Source organism: Parasteatoda tepidariorum, chromosome 5 (genome assembly GCF_982258835.1).
Source record: "Parasteatoda tepidariorum strain Cologne lab strain chromosome 5, Ptep-v5.0, whole genome shotgun sequence".
NCBI lineage: Eukaryota > Metazoa > Arthropoda > Arachnida > Araneae > Theridiidae > Parasteatoda > Parasteatoda tepidariorum.
The window spans coordinates 94,526,277-94,547,589 of NC_141759.1; the positions used below are offsets into that span (position 1 = coordinate 94,526,277).

The following is a 21,313-nucleotide window of genomic DNA, read 5'->3' on the forward strand; positions in this document are numbered from 1 at the left end:
AAGAATTGACTTACAAAAAACTTAGAGGTGTGATTTTTCCGAAAAAAATTTATTTTGTATAACTGAAAATATTCGACATAATAAAGGTTTCGAGAAGAAACTCTTTAACATTAGATGGATAGGTAATATCAAGGGGAAAAAATATTTTTTTAACAGAACAAGGTTTTCGAGATATAGAAGTTCGAGGTATAGAAGTTCGAGATATCGAGAGTACGCAGTATTTTGCACGAAGCGTAGTTGTTGGCAGACCTGCAAATGCTAGTATTCAGTTTTTTTTCATGTAAATGTTCTTTTTTTTAATCGAAAGCTAAACAATAATGAGTTGCTAAAGTTTGTTTAAAAATAAGTTGTTTTTTTAAATAAATATTTAACAATTATGATATTGTTAAATTTAAAAGTTTTCTAACTCATTAAAAGAAAATGATAATAATATAACACAGCCTTTTATAAAATAATAATAAAGATCTATAAAAAAGCAACTGCTTGATCTTAGCAACAGCGAAAAGAAAATAATCCTTGGGGCGAAAGGGGGAGGGGTGCTAACTTATATGACAACACGACTATAAATAATAGCATAAGCCGAAAAAGAATAGTAAAATATTCGGCGATTGTAGTTGGCGGATTTTGAAGCGAAAGACAAGAATCAAATGGCAACCCTGACGAAATGATATAGATTCAGATATATAAAAGCAAACGAAAAACTTCATTCTATCTTTAGAGAATCGTCTGCAATTATTAATTTTTGCTGACAAAGCGCAGTGTTTCATGACATTGCTGTAATAATAGCTGTAGTTTAGAAATGAGTAAAAACCAGCATTTTAATGACTATTTGATCGGTTATGTAACGTGGATTATGTCTAATTTATCAAATAATCAATCTACCGTGGCTCAGTGTCAAAGAAACTCAATACAGGCAAACATCATAAGAAAAAAATTCATCCCACCGAAGTTTGAGTAAGTTATAATACTGCAACTACAGTTTTTTTTATGTATGTTTTTAATTAGTTGTTATTAATTTTTAATTCTTTACACATAACAAAGCACTATTTAAGTAATTGGGGAACTTAAGTAGCAATGGAGTATTATTATTTGTTTCATATATTTTGCTGTTATTATAAGCAACGAATAAATGACTTTATTTAAAATATTTATTAAATAAAAAAAAAATAGAAATAAGAAAGGCTTTATATTCAAATGGCAGTACAAAGCTTGTTTAATATAATTTACTGTGCGATGGTTAAATAAATCGTTAAATTTGTTTAAGAAAATACTATTTAACTAACTTGGGAATTTTTGTAACAGCAAGGAAGTATTATTATTTGTTTAATATATTAAAAAAATTAGAAATAAGAAATGCTATATGCATTCGAACGGTAGTACAAAGCTTGTTTAATATTATTTACGGTACGATGGATAAATAATTTGTTAAATTTGTTTAAGAAAATAATATTTAACTTACTTAGGAATTTTTGTAACAACAAGGGAGTATTATTATGTGTTTAATATATTTTACTATTATTATAAACAACAAATAATTGAATTTATTTAAAATATTTATTAAATTTTAAAAAAAATTGGAACAAGAAATGCTTAATATATTTGAATGGTAGTACAAAACTTGCCTAATATATATTAATGTACAATGGATAAATGAATAGTTTAATTTGTTTAATTTCAGAAAAAAATAAAATTATATTGAAAAATAAAGGATTTAATATTTTAAATAATATTTCTCAGAACTAAAATTACAAAAAACGAATGTTTTGGCATTGCTTTTAAACATTGAAAAAAAAATGCTTCTTATAAAAGTATAAATTTTATTGAGTTTTGCTTAATATTTTTTTAAATTTTAAATCTACTGTTAGAACAATATATTTTTATTTTTAAATATTTTTAAAATTATTGTTATTGACGTATTAAATCATAAAACTAATTGGGACTTAAAATTTAACTTATAAATATAAATCCAGTACTTTTTTTTAAAAAGAAATCTTATTTACGTAATAAATCTTAAAATTAATTTTGACTCAAAATTCAACTTTCAAATTTATCCAGTACTATTATCACAAGAATTATTATTATTATTTTTTTAGTTTATTCATTTTTATTTCTTTAAAAATCGCAATTTTGAAAAGAAAGTTTTACTAAATTATTTTCAAAATTACGGAAAAGATGTTACAATCTTAATATTAAGATGACAAAGTAGCTCCATGATGTCGGGTGTAAGAAAAAATTATGACTGATAAATGAAATGAAAAAAATTTCTAATATGTTTACCACTTTTCGTTTAAAAATCTTAGTTCGGATATATAAAAATACAAAACGACTTCCTCATACTGGAAATAAAAATAATGGAAATAAAAATAAGTAAAAAAATTTGAAGCAATTACTAGTGATATATTATACATATTTTAAGATATGATTTTTTAAAACAAGAAATACATTTATAGTATAAATTTTGCCACCACTTGAATATTTTAACGGACCTTTGGAAGCTCCTACTAACATTTGACACTAACTTTCCGGGCGAACCTATTGTCAACACAATTGTAATGCAATTTCTATTTTAGATTAGTTTTCTCCATCATACTTGTCAACATTTAATTCTTTCAAGGATGATTTTCCCCAGTGGTAGTAAACAGGAATTTAAATTATAATTTTAGGCAGAAACATTAACTGTATTATGAACAAGCTTATACGGACTATGCTTGTTTTATTTAATAAAACTGGGCACCTGGGCCCTATCCCATTCATCATGAAATTTAAATCATGAAATTCCTTTCGAAATTTAAATTTTTTTTTGCTTATTTCTGACGTGAAATTTCTGCCTGCTATTTTTATTTGTTTGTTATTTTTGCTTTTCCTCCCATATGTATGCAAACATTAATGCAGATACATTTTTAGCCCTTAAATTTGTAAAAACGGCATTTAAATTGGATTGACACTTTTAAACTGGATTCAATTATGTTTTTAACAGTTACGTTACAAGTTCATTGTTGTAGTTTCGAGTATGTTACAAGTTTTTCAACAAACTACATTAATCGAATTTCAACAATTGTTAGTTGTTTTGCAAGGTAAATTTATTTCTACTTCCCGCAAAACATTTTGTTACAATGATTATCATGTAATTGTTTTCGAAAAATTTTCATTCTCTAATTTTAAATTTGAAGCTGGCTTAGAAAAGATTTCATTTTACGTTTTTTGATCATATTTTATGTTGCAATAACAAAGACCACTCTTAAATCTGTAATGAATTTTATATACGTATATGTTTTAATGAAACTTTTTACTAAGGCTTATAGAATTACTAATTTTGTTGTTTAAACAAACGTTAAGTATATGCTCATCTGCAATAACCTTTAGTTGATAGTTGTTTTTCCTTAAGTTTCTGAGATGTTATGAAATTTGTATCTACATAAAGCAAAGTTTACAATTTTAAATTAGATATGTCAAGTAATTTATCATCAGAATGAGCCTGAATTAGCTTATAAAACACCAATGCATTTTATACATATGTTTTATTGAAACTTTTTACTAAGGCTTATAGAATTACTAATTTTGTTGTTTAAACAAACGTTAAGTATATGCTCATCTGCAATAACCTTTTGTTGATAGTTGTTTTTCCCTAAGTTTCTGAGATGTTATGAAATTTGTATCTACATAAAGCAAAGTTTACAATTTTAAATTAGATATGTCAAGTAATTTATCATCAGAATAAGCCTGAATTAGCTTATAAAACACCAATGATAAGACACTACCTTTAGTTAAAATTTTCATTAAATTTTAGATATCACAATATTGCCTAAAAGTCTTTTTTATTTTTTATTTCGTACGTAAAAAGCTACATGACGCAGAGTCTGTTTTAGTTTTAAATATTTGATTGTTCTTTTTACGTATTGTGACTTTATGCGTTGTGGTTTTTCGTGCTAGACTGAATTTTATTGATATGATATCGTCATTTTAATGCTCATAATGCTAAGAGTAGAATTTATTGATGCTTAAATACTGTTGTTCAAAAACATAGTTCGATATTTCTTCCTAGTTGTACTTACAACTCTTTGGGTACTCAGCAAAACTACTCTTACATTTGTTTAAATAATTACATAAATACATGTAAAATACAAAATAATTTTTATGGTTATTTGTGTTATGTCAGGATATTACAATTTACTTCTCAATTCCACAAATTTACTATCACAAAAAATGGATTAAATAACCATATAGGCTTGCATTAATAGGGTTAAATTTTTTTATTTATTTTCATGAATTTGTTTGCAAATTTGCTTACAATTAATATTTTTTTTTATCAAAAAACTAATAAGTCGATTTTAAAATAACATAAAGGAATATAAATATTTCAGAAATATTTAATGGGATAAACTATATTTCTGGAAATATAAGAAATTCTTTTAAGATATGAAATAATATTAATGAAAAATAAAAATCAATTTTTTAGATGGCACAAGACAGCTAAGATTATATACCCTAAAACAAGTTGTTTCTTTGTAAATGATATCTTTAAAATATTTTATGTAGGTGATATATTTACAGTGCTTTAGATATTTAGAATATATATATTTAACTCATATATATCGTCGTATGAAAATTATTAGGCAATAACAATTTTTTTTAAATAAAAAACATTATGAAAATATGAAACATCTTGAAATATCGACCCACACATGTTTTTTAGTTCTAAACTCAACAAGACAAATTTCTTCAAGTTGACAGTTTCTTCTAGATGATTTCAACTACGCGATGACTGATATTCTGACAATTTAAAATCCTTATGGATTAATAGTTTTTTTTGGTATTAAATTGTATGATAAATTAATTTCCTTCTGATTTATCATTTTTTCTCCAGCTTAACTCCGTTTGTTTTATCATTATCTATCATTTCCTTTTTTTTTGGGCTACTGAAGCTGCAATGACCGTTTTTCTATTCGTTTAATTTATTTCGTTACTATCACTTAATGCAAGTTTACGTTTCACCTGTCGCATTAATATTTTGCAAAACTAAGAAATGGAACGTTATAGACAATGCAGTAACGCTGTTGTGATTAAATGGATGTTTTATCCACTTAGTTATTGATGCGATTTAAAATACGTTTGCGATACGCTATCATCCAAAATTATCGCCTGCTTTTGTTAAGGTAATCGTTTCATGTAATTTTTTCAAAAATATACAAATTGGTAATTCATTAATTTTAAAAATATAGAGCATTTCGGCATACAAGATATTTAGGTGTTTATTGAAATATACTACTAATATAACTATTAATAATTAGATCTGAAATTGTAGTATTGCAACTTCCTGAATCAAAAGTGGTAGTACATTGGAAATTATTTACTTATTTATCGCTACTTCAATACAGTTGTTTTTCAAATAAGGTATAATAATAATTATAAGTTATTAAGATATATTAACAATTATAGTTATAATAAAAATTATAGGTTATAATAAAAATTATAGGTTATAACAATTATATTATAAAGTTTAATAACAAAGTTTTTTCATAGTGTTAGTCAAAAACAGGGTCAACAGCGATATTATTAAAGATTTGCACGCTATGGTTAGCAATTAATAGAATATTTAATAGTTATGAGTTTACAATCTAATTCCAAAAGATACTAGAATCAGCAATGGAATATAAGAATTTAGATGGAACAAAATTGTCATTGATAAATTCGTAGATTGTTGTTTTGAATATCAACTTTATAATAATTAAGTTGAAATTGATCATCATCGAAATATAACTGGGCGCCTGGGGCCGTTAGCGGCCTTTTTCCCATTCATCTTGTATTTAATCTTTAAGGTGGTTCTTTCTGGTAATTGGGATAAAAGGAAATCAGATATTTTGTATTTTAGTTAAAATTATGTCATTACAAAAATGAGCTGCCATCGGTCTGAGGTTTATGTCTTCTCTTAAGTTTTCGAAAGTAAAAATTTCGTTGAATCCTGCGGTGTCACAATATATGGTCTTTTCGAAAAATCTGAAGTTTTGCTTTGCAATAAGTTGAAATTAAACATATTGTTTTCAATACATGGTTTTTTATAAAAGCAATGAAAACTGGTAAAACATTTATGTAATTCTTTAAATTTTTCTAGAATAAGCAAGACATTTGAATCTTTAAATATAGTACATAAGAAATAATGAAATCTATGATTGGTTCTTCAGTCTGTGACGGATTTGCACTAATGAGATTCGAAATTTTTTTTGCTTCTGAACTTTTGTTTCTTTATTTAACTAACGTTAAAAGTAGATGCCAGGAGTTGCTACTAACTCCTTTTTTTCCCCGTATCGCATTACTCATTACGCTACTTCGATTAAAAATTAGCGCACTACACTACAAACTACGGGAAAAACTGGCGATAACTGCTTGGAAGCTTTAAACAGGCATTAAATTTTAAGTCTACTATCGGTTTCTCTCAAAAAGCTACAGTTTTTATGCTATTTAAAAATCTATTCCTTACCAGTACTTTTTAATTTTCACATCGGGTGAATAAGGAGTGGTTGGAAGATGATATTGCACTTTAGTTTATGATGCGAAATGCTTAGCTGCCAACTCTTTCAGTTTTACTTTCATATTTAAATTGGTAGCGAAACTCAAAAGTTATTCCAGTAGACATTTTGAATTATAATAATAATTACAAATGAGCTTAACTACCACTACATATAAATAATTACTACAAATATATAATAGTATTACTTTAGCTTGGGAGAATTCTGCAATAATTTTCTCTCTTAACAAAGGAGATCTCCTCCTAATTTTTCTGTTTCAACTTAGTATTTAAATTAAATGTCTTCCCATTACATGGCGTGAAAGTTTCGATGAATTGATCAGTGATGCTTCGCGCAAATTATGAGTTTCCAACTATTCCTAGCATTGATAGCGAATTACTTATTCTGCCATTATCCTAGCTGCTTAAGGGCTCTATTGCAGATAAAAGCTGCCTGGCTTCGCGGACAGGGGCTCAGTTTTTAACTTCAGCCTAAGTCGACGGCGAATTAAGATCATGCTTCATAAAATCATATCTATTTTATGATTTGCGAGTTCACTAGATTGCGAATTTTAATTCGAATTTTTAGTCTTAAATGTAATTGTCAAAGAAACTGATAAGTGCACGTGTATGTAGGTAAGCCCACGCGTTTCTTATAAAATTGTACCTTCAAACAAAAAATAAACTAAACTATAAATATCATTTTGAAAAAAAAAATTAGCTTTTCGAACAAAACTAATTTCAGGTTTGAAATCTCTACATTCGAATTCGGTAAGATCAAGTATAAATACAACAAATAACTTGTTCCCTAATGTAATTGTCATAGTAGTGTAATCAGCACTAGTTTTAATTTGACGTGGCTTCAAATACAGACATGAATTTTTGTATTATTAACTCATTAAAGCAGACTAAGTTGTCTTACTTTCTAAAATAAGTTCTAAAAATGAGAACTCTTGCTGTCTCTTGATGAAAACGGGGAACTGACCTTTTATAAAAGTGTTTTTCTTTCTCCTCAGACAACTAAAAGCTTCCTAAAAAACAGGGTTTCCAGAAGAAAAAAAAACTGAAAACAGCGGACCAGCATTATTTATTTTATTGTTAAACAGGCTCGTGTGCATATTTCATCCCTAGTAAAGTGGAAGAACAAGACAGCACAAATTAGAAGAAGACATCATACAACCCGGAAGTTCTAACGTGAAAGAATGATTACGGAACATTTAATTTGTTTTACTTTGGAGGCTTTTGAAAATCCGATTCGTGACTATCGGATCTTGAATATGCGTTTAAATATAGCGATTTAAATATAGTAAAGTGATGGTCAAAATTCCTTTAAGTCTAATTTATTCAATCAAAAATAAAATTGCAGATCCTAAATTTAGTTCCACTATTTTTTTAAATTCTTAAGAAGAATCTTCTGCATAAAAAGAAACACACATGCAAGACAGAAACATTTCACACTCCTCATCATCGATTTATTACTACAGATGAATAGGTTAATGCCGCTTCGCGGCAGCGCACCGAGATTTATGTGATTTCTACCATTCTACCAAGATAAAACGTTCCAGAATAATTTAAAATTTTTAGAAAAATCTAAGAAATAAAAAATTTTGAATAATGACTAAGGTTCAAAACATTTCTAAATTAAATATCTGTATTTCAAATGACCAACTCAATTTTTAAAATTGACCTGAAATTAACCTTTTCGAAGGCCGTGGGAAGTATACCTACCATCGCTTTTTAAAGTCTATGGTAAACTTTTCTACCACTTTTAATTTAGGTTTCCATTTGATAATATCTTCAGCTTTCTTGAAGAGGTTTTGAATAACTTTGGTAACCATTTGTTAGTTTAAGAAAACGTATAAAAGTTATAAAATACATAACTCCTTTTGAGGTTTGTAGCAGTTATAAAATTTATTTTATAAATTACGAAAAAAATAAAAGTCAATATGTTCCTGTAAATATACTTCCTGTAAATATATACCTCCTGTAAATATACTTAACACCAAAAAAAATGGCATTAAAATTTAGATAAATTTTTTATAAGCTAAATTAGTTCTTTTTCCTTATATCAGTTACGATTCTTATATCAATTTCAATTCCAAAAATACTTTAATTTACCTTTACTAGAAATAAATAGCCCATTAAAGGGTTAAAGCCCATAAAATTTACTTATTTGCTTACATCTACATTACTTACATTTACATTATCATTACTTACTTACATTTTCTTCTTAAGGAACATAAGGCCTTTGTTTTGGCTCTTCATCTCATTAAGCACTTCTTCATTAAGTACTATAATTCTATAAGTAACTATAATTAATATTAGTACTACGATTCTATAAGTAACTATACTTATACAGTATAATTAAGTACAATTAAAGTATCAATGCTATACATTTTAAGGTTATATTGTTTTTCCATTGATAAATTTATATTGAAAGTAACATCATTTAAGTTTAGTATGCAAAAAAACAGTTTCGCAATTAAGAGAATATAACAATTCCCTCTTAACTGTTATGGAGAAACTGCTCCAGGTGAAGGCTAAAGTATCAATGAATGCATCATTATAAATAAAATAAAATAATAACATTCAATGATACGCTAGTAAAATGAAACACAATTGAAACATTTGTATCCATTGATCTATGTTTCCAAAAGAATTGTCCTCTAACATTCGATCGTCGTGTACGCAGTCACGTAGACACACCTGCCCAAAAAGATTTCTTCTTCGTTCTGGGTCATTTACCGTGCTCTCTTTTTTTTCTTTCTATTTTATAAATTCTTCATTCTACAAGTGTGGTCCTTCATTTTTAAAACAATCAGTAAGTTCAATTCCACCCAATTTGGACAAAGTGGCGAGTTATTTGCTTTCTGCAGACGATAATGACTGGTTTCTATAAACTCTTCTCTCTGGAATGTTTTCTCTGGGTATTTACCGATGTTTTATTGTCTAGACTGGCGGGTTTCGAATCTTGGACCGTCCTAAGGTATGCCGAATAAAAGTGGAAAAAAAAACCTAATGGAGAAAAGAAGGTCTGATGAAATCTTATTCTCATGAACTTGTATGTAATATACTTGATTTGATAATCGTTTGATTATAATTCTAGATAAAGTTACTTTAGTTATTTATAGATAAAATTACTTAATTATAGTTAAAGTTAGTTATATAAAGCTACTTTATATGTGCGTAATAAGCTGCCACATACAGAAAATTAAGTTTCTATTTTAACCCAAAAATGTTTACAAACGTGCAGACTTATTTTTAGTGTTTAGTTTGTATTAATTGTTAAAGCTTAATTAGATTTTTTAATAAATATTTTTATTAAATTTAAAATATTCATATATTATTTCTCTTAATTAATAAATTAGTTTTATAAAGATAATATACCAATAAATATTTTATCAAAATTGTTTCACGGTTTTGATGTGTTACACTTGCATTATTTTAAAGACCTTTTCTTGAATAAATTGTGATCGTTGGGTTTCATAAAAGTTTTAAGTTTTAGTTTCCAACTTTTCACAATTAATGCTGCGAACAATCACTATAAAATAATAATGAATCCAACAAAGTTTATGAACAATAAAAAATTAATAGATTTTCATAAAAATAAGTTAACCTTAATAAAAAAACTAAAACGCACAAAATAAATTAATTTTCATAAATGTTTAAAAAACCAAATATTATTATTTATTTATTTTTTGAAAAATATCCATTTCTTGGAAAATAAGCTATTTTGTAAAACAATAGCAGTGATAGCTCGTGCTCCAAAAATGTAGAAATAGTGGCAGAAATTCTTTTCATTAACCTTGAAATTCTTAGTTTGACTATCCACTTGTCACCATACATTAACATTATCATAGTTTTGTCCTAGTCCTATCCCATATATCATGAGATTCGATGACTATCTGCATGAATTGGGGTAAGCTGTCATTGTGTGTTTGCATAATACTATGGTTATTGCCTAATATCATGGTTATGTGTTAAGATTGAAATATATTTAAAAAACATTTTTAAATAATAAATTGAAAGAAATTTAAACTGGGAAAATTTTGATAGTTTCATTTTTTTTTTTTTTTTGAGAACTTGTTTTGTTTGCTGCTTTATTTGCATATTTAGACACACTCTCTATCACGGAAATAAATAGTTAGTGAACTGTAAATATTTACAAATTAATGAGCTTAGATATTCCCAACGCCCAATCGTCAATCCGCCTAATAAATCATTGCTGGTGAGCAATATTTTATTAAAATTTAACCTTTTTTTAAGCCTGAACAACTGAATATTTTCGGGCTGTTGGCTCCAAAAATTTAGTCCTTTCTTCTAAAATGCTTGAGTTTGTTAGAATCTCTGCCTAAAACTTATAATTTAAACCATAGAAGTCAGCTTGAACCGATGTTGATTTAACCCCTTGGGGACGGCTGATTTATAAAAGCATTCGTGCAAAATCAGAATCAGGACGTAAATAAATATAAAACGGTAGCATAAATGTAGGCATTGCTAATTTGACAGACTTAAATTGCTTTGACTTTAATCATTGTTAAATTAATCATATATATAATCACTATTAGTTCAAAGTATAACTAAATAATTTTATTTTGAACTAAGTAGTGGTGAATTAAATAAATCAAACAATTATAACCCCGCCCACAAATAAACTGTTAAAGAATTACTTTGATTACCAGTTTTATCTTTTTACCCTGGTTGATAATGTTTTATGCTGTCACGTATTTGTGACAGTCGGCGCGAAAGGGTTAATATTTTTCATCATGGTAGCAATATATAAATTTTAATTTTAAAAATTAATTTTTTTAACTACCACTACGACAAATCAGTAATTTAAACAGATATAAAATTTATTTGTAATGTTAAAGTAATATTAACCCTTTCGCGCCGACTGTCATAAATACGTGCCAGTATAAAACCGTATCGACCAGGATAAAAAGATAAAACTGGTAATCAAAGTAGTTCTTTATCAGTTTATTTGTGGGCGGAGTTATAATTGCTTGATTTATTTAATTCACCATTACTTTGTTCAAAATAAAACTATTTAGTTATACTTTGAATTAGCATTGAATATATGTATGATTAAACTAACAATAATTTAAGTAATAGCAAAGTAAGTCTGTCAAATTAGCAACGACTACATTTAAGTTACCGTTTTTTATTTAATTACAACTTGATTCTGATTTTGTACGAATGCTTTTCTGAATCATCCGTCCCCAAGGGGTTAATAAAAAATAAAAGCATTTGGCAGATTAGCATATTTTTTGGAAAATCCTTATCATCTATTGCATTATTATACTACCACTTTCTAACATCTTGCCCAACGATCGTAGAACTTATTGCATAATAAAGCATCATTACCAATCCCAGAAGTCCTAGCATACCATAACATTTCAAGTGGTAGCAAAAATTACAATCAATGAAAAAATTAAATTGTTAAATTTTAGTAGAATTTAATAAAAATTCCTAAATAATTATTAGATCAAACGTATATGTTTAAAGCGTTTGCGAGTATTGAAGAAAAATTGAATTTGTAAATAAAAAATCAAATGGAAATTCATTAAAGTTCCCTACCACTATAAATATTCAAAAAAAATATATATATAAATAAATTCTCATAAAATATTAATATAATCTTCTTTTCTCAAGAACTCCATTTGCTCCTAAAACTTTAATTTTATCATGTATGTTTCTAAGTTTAACTTCAAGATGAATGGGAAAAGGGCCGTAAGGCCTCAGACGCCCAGATCCACTAAAACGAACGAACTAATATTTTTATAACCGAAAAGAAGTAATTCAGTATTTGGTAAAAATGAAGAAATAATTATAACATATATGCTATAACAAAAGTGATGATCAAATTTCAGAAAAATTACCACACAATCGAAAAATTTAATAACACTGAGTTTTACTTATTTAGTGATTTTTTATTTCAGATGGTTGTTTCGTCTTCCTCAGCCAGCTCACATTTTGACACTGGTGACATCTTTGTACTTAGCATTTCTTTTTTTCCCAAGAGAAAACAGACTTGGTCCAGAACAACCTTCCACATTTACAAGCCTCTTGTATGTAGCGTGTTTCGCAACGCATTTCGGCACTCAGTTTTGGATGACTTTCGCTTCAGGTAAAAACAATAATAGTCTTATCAATCATACATTTTATAACTTCATACCTGCCAATTTGTACGGTCGTTGAAAAATTTTTTACCTAGTGTTAATAAAACAACAATTAACCCTTTGCACTCGAGAGGTGACTGTCAGTCACCAATGTCGCCTGTAAATTTATCCACCACTTTAATTGTGAAATTTTTTTCACCTTAATGTTTAGCTACCACTTCATTCAGTTATCTCTGGATATAATATGGTAAATTTGTAAAAAATCTTTCAAAACGTTAGTGGTGGCTTCCATTTTTTTAACTGATGAAAGAACTTCGAGTGCAAAGGGTTAAGTTTAGTAGAATTTTCTAAAACAAAACTATATAGACATCTGTAAGTATAATTAACCAACATATAGATCTTATTTACATATTTAATTTAAATTATTGATTTGTCATGTTAGTTTAAAATATTTTTAAAAAAAATTTAAGCGGTAAGATTTAATACGTCAAAACGCTAAAGTAGCTCAGCAAGTTAGCAGCTATGTAACTTAAATCGAAACTAATTTTATTATCACACTTAATTTTGTTAAAGTACCACTGTTTATTTAATACTTTACTTATAAATATTATTTTATATCATTTATGTGAATTCGAAATAAAAAATACTATCAATCTTCCTGTATTCTAGTTCACTGTTGAAAATGTTAAATTTTTTGGTTGTTGATAAAGTAACTACAATTGATAGTATCAATTAAATTAAAAGGTAAATGTATTATTATTTCATAGAAATTTTGATATTGAATAAGATCGTATCAGTTTAATTAAAACATAAATTTACTATTATTCTTTCTGACTACTGACAAGATCATTGAGGAAGATATAGTATCAGTTTATTATTATCTCGAAAAGCTCAGTTCGGTGTAATAAGTTTTATCAGTCAAGATAATAATTCTTTTAAATTAAATTAATACAATTTTTCTTCAGTAATCTTGTTATCATTCAGAAAGAACAACAGTAACTTCAAGTTTTAATTAAACTGATAAGATCTTATTCAATGATGTCAAGATTCTAATGAAGTACTAATACTTTTAATTTTATTGTACGGATATAATCAGTATTTAAAAAACATAATACCTTTATGCTTTAATTTAACTGTGTTTATTACCTGTAGCGTTGTAATCAGTATTAAAAGAGTAAAGTTATTTTATTGTGTTTCAGTTAAACTGATGCTATTTTCTTTAATTTATTAATTTTAAAGAACAGTCCTGGAATTTTTTATTTGAAAATTTCATAATATTTGAAAAATAAAGAAAAATGTATTTAATAATGTTGCGCTTGTTAATATTTCAATTATGACAAACATTGGATTTTTAATGGATTTTTGTAATGTGCTTAAGAATATAAAGTAAAACCATTAATTATCGCTAAAGAATTAATTTTTTTTATGTTTAGCGAAGCGGACAAAAAGTTTTAAATTTAAAAGTCATGAAATTTTCAAATGTCAAGGATCACAAATACAAGAATAAAAAACTATTATTTTTAAAATTTAAATAAGAATTGTTATGTCTGAATTTCGGTCATGATTCATATTTATTATATTTCAAAAAGTGACACTTCAATTGTTCTCAAATAATAAATTTGCCAGTGGAATCAACTCGGAGTATTGTCACTTAATTTTTAATAAATGAGTGTTTTGAGGGAAAAAAGAACAATTTTTGGTTATAACATCAAAATAAATGAAAAATGTCATTTGTATCAGGGATATATTTTCGTCATTTCAAATAACTTCAAATTTCATTGATTTTGTTTGTACTATAAATTGATGATTTGCCGATATCAATTAACTTTAAAACATGAAAGTATTTTTAATTTACAATTAATTAATTGATAATATATCATATTATAGCAATAGTTTCTGAAAATATAATTAAGAAATAACAGAGAGCAATATTCGGGATAATTTTTTCTACAAATTTCTCTACAAAAATTATTTTAATTTATATTTTAGATTATAATAAATTTATGATATTAAACAGTTTTTACCCTCAAAAGGGTTAAGAAACAATAAGTAGTAAAAATAGCCATTTGGAATATAAAAAGCTCACAAAATACTAAAAATACATTAAAAAAAATTCATATATTTGAAAGGTATTATATTTATTCGCTACTCACTTTTTCTAAAAGTAAGCAGCAATCATAACTGTATTCAAATTATAATTTCTTTTAATATTCATAAAACACTGTTATTTTAAAGCTTTTAGAGCTGATAATTTTTGTCCCATTCGAAATTCGCTCTCAATGAAAAATTACTTATTAGGTTTGGCTGACAGCTCAATCCTTTTGTAATATTGCCTGAGTATACAAGCAAATTTAATTGATTTGAACTTTTTTATCTGTTGACTAGAGCTTGCCCTTACATTTTTTTAATTTTAAATAAAAAATTTTTTTAAAAAAAGTGGTAGAATATTTTTTCTTTAATTCAAAAATAATGTTTTGGCTTAAAGAGGCACATCATAGATGACGCAGAAGAACACGTCAAACATATTCAAACTTGTAACAAAAGTATCCGACAAAGAGGTACATTTGATATTTACATTTAAGGGTAAATGCACTACCTCTTTTTTTATATACATATAAAGGCTCATTTTTCACACTTGTTTTAGGGGGCGTGTTTTTCCTCGGGCAAATATTTCTCGTAGACCTAATGTTTATTTCATGCTTGAAACGCTTCCAATTAAAAGCACTGACATACTCGATTAGTCATAGGACATACTCGATTAAAATCAACAAACGACAAATAAAATTTATTCAAACTTGTAATTTTTTCCCCATTCCTAAATCATTTCTTTTATCAAAACTACGGCTATAAAATGTATTCAAAATTACATTTCTTCTCATTCATAACACATTTCCATACCTGTGAACTTATACGCATTTAACGTAAAATTTTATTTCTATATTTAAAGTGGTAGTAAAATGTATGTTTTCTATATATTCCTTGCATTTATAAATTTAATTTATAATGCTTTTGACCACCACTATTTCTTAAAACATTAAGCATATATAATAATTTGCCATACAGCCTTCATGGTACACCTAAGCTTTTTTTAAAATACCGCGTTTGAAATTGTATTTTTTCTCATTTATAAAACACTTATTAAAATTGCTGCAATAAAATTCATTCAAATTTTTTTGCATTCCTAAAATTTCTAGTATTCATTAAACTCTTCTAATTTCCTTAGGCGTGGTACTTTTTTTTTCTCTTCCCCTTTTCCCCGCCATATCTTTGGAAAGGTGCAGAAATGTTTGAAATTGTATTTTTTTCTCATTTATAAAACACTTCTTATTAAAATTGATGGAATAAAATTCATTCAATTTTTTTTGTATTCCTAAAACTTCTTGCATTCATAAAACTCTTCTAATTTCCTTAGGCCTGGTGCTTTTTTTCTCTCTACCCCGCCATATCTTTGGAAAGGTGCAGAAATGTTTGTTTCCCAAGTACTTCATGGTGAATTCATTGCTGTCAGCAATCACTTTGGCACTCTTCATATGTCATCATCCGACTACCGCTCAAGGGGAACTCAAAGTACAAGTAAGTTATCAAACTAAGTGTTCATTAAGTTATACGAAGATTAAATTAATGGTGTCAAAAGACGTTATTATTTGTTTTCATTAAAATATGAATAATGGTCTTATGAAAATTCTCTAACCTCATCATCTAGGATTTTAAAATAAAATTTTGATTTTTGCTTTCTCGGTATTTTTTTTACCCTAACAAATTTTGATGATTGAGTATCACTGCATTGCACTGTGGGCCAGAAGACCATGATCTTTGGCCAAAAGTCAAAAATTAAATTTTCAACTAAAATATGTGTAGGCAGCTTTAATATAGTCCAAATTAAGTATTCATCATCATTCCAAACATTATAATTTACATTTTGGACCGACGAGAGTACAATGTAATGAAAAATATGTTAAATTTTTTTTATTTTTAGATGTGACTTTTAATTTTTTATTTCAGAAATATGTATAGGAGTTTCTCCTTACTGTTACATTTTTTCAGAGTAATTAGTCTGAAATTATAGTACAATTTTTCATATAGTTGGATTAGTTAATACTCTTGACAAACTTATAGTTTATATCTTATCATTTGATATTTTACAATGTTTGGATGACTTTCAAAACTTAGTTCCAAGAAGTTCCACGCGGTAATTAGCCAAACTTTTTTTTTTTGTTGTCTTCTTTGATGTTTCTTCTTTCGAAAAAACTTGCCCCATTTTGCACGTATTGCAAAGGTGAACTAAATATATCGAAAAACAAAAATTATGTGTTTTTTCATGTTTCGCGTTATTTTGTAATACTACTTCGGAAATATAATTTGCTTTTCATTTTTAATATAAAATTACGAAAATTATTATTTTTTCATGGCTATATTTAATTATTTAAACGAACTGTATAATTTTTTTTATTTTTGCTCGCCATATTTCAGCCACCATTTTTTTTGTGGGTATTTTTAGTGTATTTCAAAATTTCAACTATGAATTCAATTTACCTGCACATAAGAACCCGTAAATAAAACCCCCAAATTTTGAAAGAAATTTTATCGAAATACTAATTTTGCCCACGAAACCTTGGATGCTGGCCCACTGTGCATTGTCGAATACCTTTAAAGAAAGTAACAAATAAAAGTGTTTCATAATTAGATTCGGAGAAATAGTGTCTGTTAACTTTCATAATCTCTACGGCTTTTTTTATCAAAGTTTTTAAGCAATTAATCTAATTAGTAATTCTGGATATGTAATTTTAAGGGATATAATGTTTCATGTCCACAGTTCACGTAGTTCAATTTGTACTTCTTAACAATTTGAATTCCTCTGATTGGTCATCAAAAGTCGCCTGGCTAAAATTTTGAATTTTTTTATTTTGATATTTACTGATACCGTTTTTTATGTGATTATTAGTTATTAAATAAACATATTGTATTTTCTGAGATTTCAACTTTCATCGCTTTGACAGAAATGTTTCTCCATTGTTAGTAAAATTTAAAGAAAACACGTTTTGCCTACAACTATTTATACATATGCTACTTACTTTATTACTTTTTGTGCTTTATTCTGTATTTTATTGTTTTTAATTTTCTATTTTTGCTTGATTGTGTTAATTTGCATTTTTTGCTTTATTATGTTTTTTTCCATTTTTTTAAAATTTAAATATTTTTGGTGCTTCTCATACTATTGTATTGATATATTTTGATTTGGCTATAAGAATACAATATTAGAAAGCACTATTTTTGAGGATGCAATCGTGTGAGCTGATAACGGGTTTATATCTTTTCATTATTTTGTTTTGGTTTTTTAATTTTTTTTATTAAAATTTTTTTTTTCATAAAGAATCATTATTTTTAATTATTTTTCTTCTCTTCTCATAAATATCTGTTACATTTTTTCCATTTATTTCAAGAACACTTTTTTTGCACCTTCTTTAGAGCGTTATCTGTACCTTTGGCGACTTTTTCTCAAAACTGTGAATTTTAACATGAAAACAATTTATAAGAATAAAAAATCTCGTTTGTGTTATATATCCATTTCTTACTTGACTGTTCTGCAGTATTTATGAAAAATTATACTGCAGATTTTTTTAAATGGAATTTTTTTTTTTAACCTCAGATAGTATTTTCCAGTTATTCTCAAATATTTTGGTAATGACTATACACTACATTAATGAGGAAAAAGCATTTTTTTAAATCTTATTTTAAGATGAATGCTATTAAATATAATAAAATGAAACTATGTAACTGTTGTTCGCATTTGGGACCAAACTGAATTGTTTTTCTTTTCCAACAGATGTGGACCTTGCTAGTGTGTTTTTTAAGTGAATTCTGTGCAAGAATGTACATTGTCCCAGGATTGCTAGATGCCCTGGATGAAAGAATGACAATCGAAGAAAATGCTGGAGTTGGCATGGAAATTGGCTGCCACAAACCTGGACCTTTGGCCTACTGTCCACACTATACCATGATTAATAAACGCTTCCGATGGTACCATGGCCTCTGCGCATGCGCAAACATCCTCTCAATGGCATGCAGCACACTACACCTGTACTTTCTTTCCACAAGGCTACGATCTGCTCTAACTTAAATTAGAATAAAGTCTCAATTTAAATTATTTTATCATTCATCTCATTTCACGAACTCTTAATGTCATTTCACTGCTAACTGATAACAAAGGACTGATAAATCTCGCCAAGAGGCGAGTTTGTGTGAGTGTGTAACTTAAGCACACTAGTTACTTGTCAACTTTGCTGAACTAGCCGTTTTGATTTAAAATATGTAACAGATAGAATTACGCATTGTGATAAACTTTTGTAGTTGTAAATAAATAAAAGTACTTTTTATTTTACACGATTATTGTCAGTTAAAAAAATATTTCCTGCATATTTTTTACAATATTAATTAGCTGGCATTTTTAATGTTCAAATTTGTTCTCAAGTTTTGTTTTATTGAAAATCAAGATGGTATATTTCAATTAATCACTCAAACTATTCTGGTTCAGAATAATTTTAATACAATATTTAGGTGCAGAACAACGTACCCTCTTATTTTATTATCCTTATCTTCTATATAATTTTTAAACAGCATTTTTAAATGGATAACGCTATTCTTTGGGAAAAATACAATATGTTTAAGTGGTACTCCATTAAAGTGACATAGACAATTGATGGCTTATTTACAATTATTCTTTTAAATGTAATAGTATATTTTGATAGCTATGTGGTTCGTAATACATAAGCACTTAAAGGGGGGGGGGAGGTTTTGTGATTCATTTTTGTTTAAAATGGGGGAGAAGGGTATGACAAATGACACTTAGATTATCTTTTTTTTCTATTTTTAATTTAAATTCTAAACAAACGCAACAACAACAAAAAAATTGACAAGAAAATTACATTTGGAAAAAAAATACAATCAAATTTGAGGATATAAAAATTCTTAACATTAATTTTTTTAAATTCAATGTTAGATCTTTTATTTGCAATTAATTTTATAATTTTTAGAATTAGATTGATTACAATACTCCTATAAAATCCTAAGTTAAAAAGCAGAAAATATATTTCTTACGTAAGCATGGGAATGGAGTTGTGATTTGATTACGTTAAATGACAAAGGGGAGGGGGGGGGAATTAGTGACGCCAAAAATATGCTTAAGCGGTATTCGAACGCCCATTCTTTCATAGCTGTTTCATTGGCATACGTATAATTTTAAATAAATAATTTCTTCAGCAAAAAGAAGTTTTTAAGTCCTTAATAAAATTTTATTTCTTAGACTTATACTGCGAAAGACATTAGAATTGATTATTACTAAAAATATTCTGTCAAAATTACAGTATAATCAATTATTTTGAAGACACATAGAACAATTTTATCTTCAACTGATTATACTGAACAAAAAATGTTTCTTATGAATAATTCACAGGCATGAATCAGGAGAAAAAGGTTGCTTGTTCTAATCTAACAGGTGTTCACATATCCCATGTTTGAAGAAGATACAATAGTTTTAAGATGTAATTAATATCCAAAAAGATTTTTGCTGCATAGCTCCCATCATGGACGGTTCGATATTTTTCCTAGCGATAAATTGTAGTTTATAAAAATCAAAAGCTTTATCGCTTAATTGATACATATGTTTAAATTATTAAATCGTTATAATGTATATTTTTTTTAATTATTAAAAACTACGATACATTCATATACCTGGGAATTTTTACGCATATTTTTGTAATTTTTTTTTATTTAAAGTGGTAATAAATGTATGCTATCCTTACATTTATAAACTTAATATTTAATAATTTTGACCACCACTATTCTTAAAAAATTCAATTTATATAATAATATGTGTTTACTATTTGATTTTATGCACTGATATTACATATAACCCAAATTCAACGAATCAGTTAGTGGAGCTTTGCGCCATAAACTGAGCTAATCAAAATATCCAGTACGTCATACTATCAAGGTTGTCACAAGACTAATCAGTATCGATGAAACAGCTGGTGGCGGTTTGCGCCTAATGTCGAGTTACCACATATTCCCAGCAACAAGGTTGTCTGTTTAAGTTTTCTCACAATTCAACATATTTTTCTGCCTAAAATTGTAATTCAATTTCAAATTTACGACCCCTTTCAAAAATCCTCCTTGGAAGGATTAAAAGTTGGCAGGTATGCATACATTAAGACATGTATTGCAACCGCTAAGAAATATTTCCTCTAAAACTGTTCACCTTCGCAGCTACGTAGTCTTGTAATGCTTAGACAATAGATGTTAATGTTTACTAATCAGATTCCATTTTCGGGTAAAAAATATTTACTTCAAAGCGTAAGAGTGAGAACTATAAATTTCAATAAATGCATATAAGAATGTGTCACTGGTTTGTCTGGTAATTATCCATAAATTTATTTAAAAATATTCTAGTTTAAATTTTTTAAAATAAATTATATACATAGCTTCTAATTAAATTTCAGGATTTTCGCAAAATATTCTTCACAGTGGTAGTTGATAAACAGAGTAAAAGTCAAATAGCACGAAACATGTTGTGGCATAACTACCACTACTATTATTAAACTTCATTTCTCTAGCATATAAAACATGCTAGCTTTAATATCTGTAGCAGGTGCCTTACAGTATAAAAAGGTTGGCAATCTCATTCCTGCCAACTTTT

The 21,313-nt window shown here is 27.1% G+C and overlaps 1 protein-coding gene across 2 annotated transcripts; it reads left to right on the top strand.

The window, feature by feature from the left end:
• The first annotated feature begins 613 nt into the window (after nt 1–613).
• On the top strand, nt 614–19,000 carry LOC107449476 (transmembrane protein 205). 2 transcript variants are annotated; one of them, XM_043042225.3, is made up of 4 exons: nt 614–954; nt 12,442–12,629; nt 16,034–16,194; nt 18,446–19,000. In XM_043042225.3, the coding sequence occupies exons 1-4, from the start codon at nt 800–802 to the stop codon at nt 18,737–18,739; spliced, it is 798 nt and encodes a 265-aa protein (XP_042898159.1). In that variant the 5' UTR covers nt 614–799; the 3' UTR covers nt 18,740–19,000. The 2 variants fall into 2 exon arrangements, with proteins under 2 accessions (XP_042898159.1, XP_087020676.1); XM_087164550.1 differs by lacking the exon at nt 614–954 and adding an exon at nt 9,265–9,563.
• Nucleotides 19,001–21,313: the final 2,313 nt, after the last annotated feature.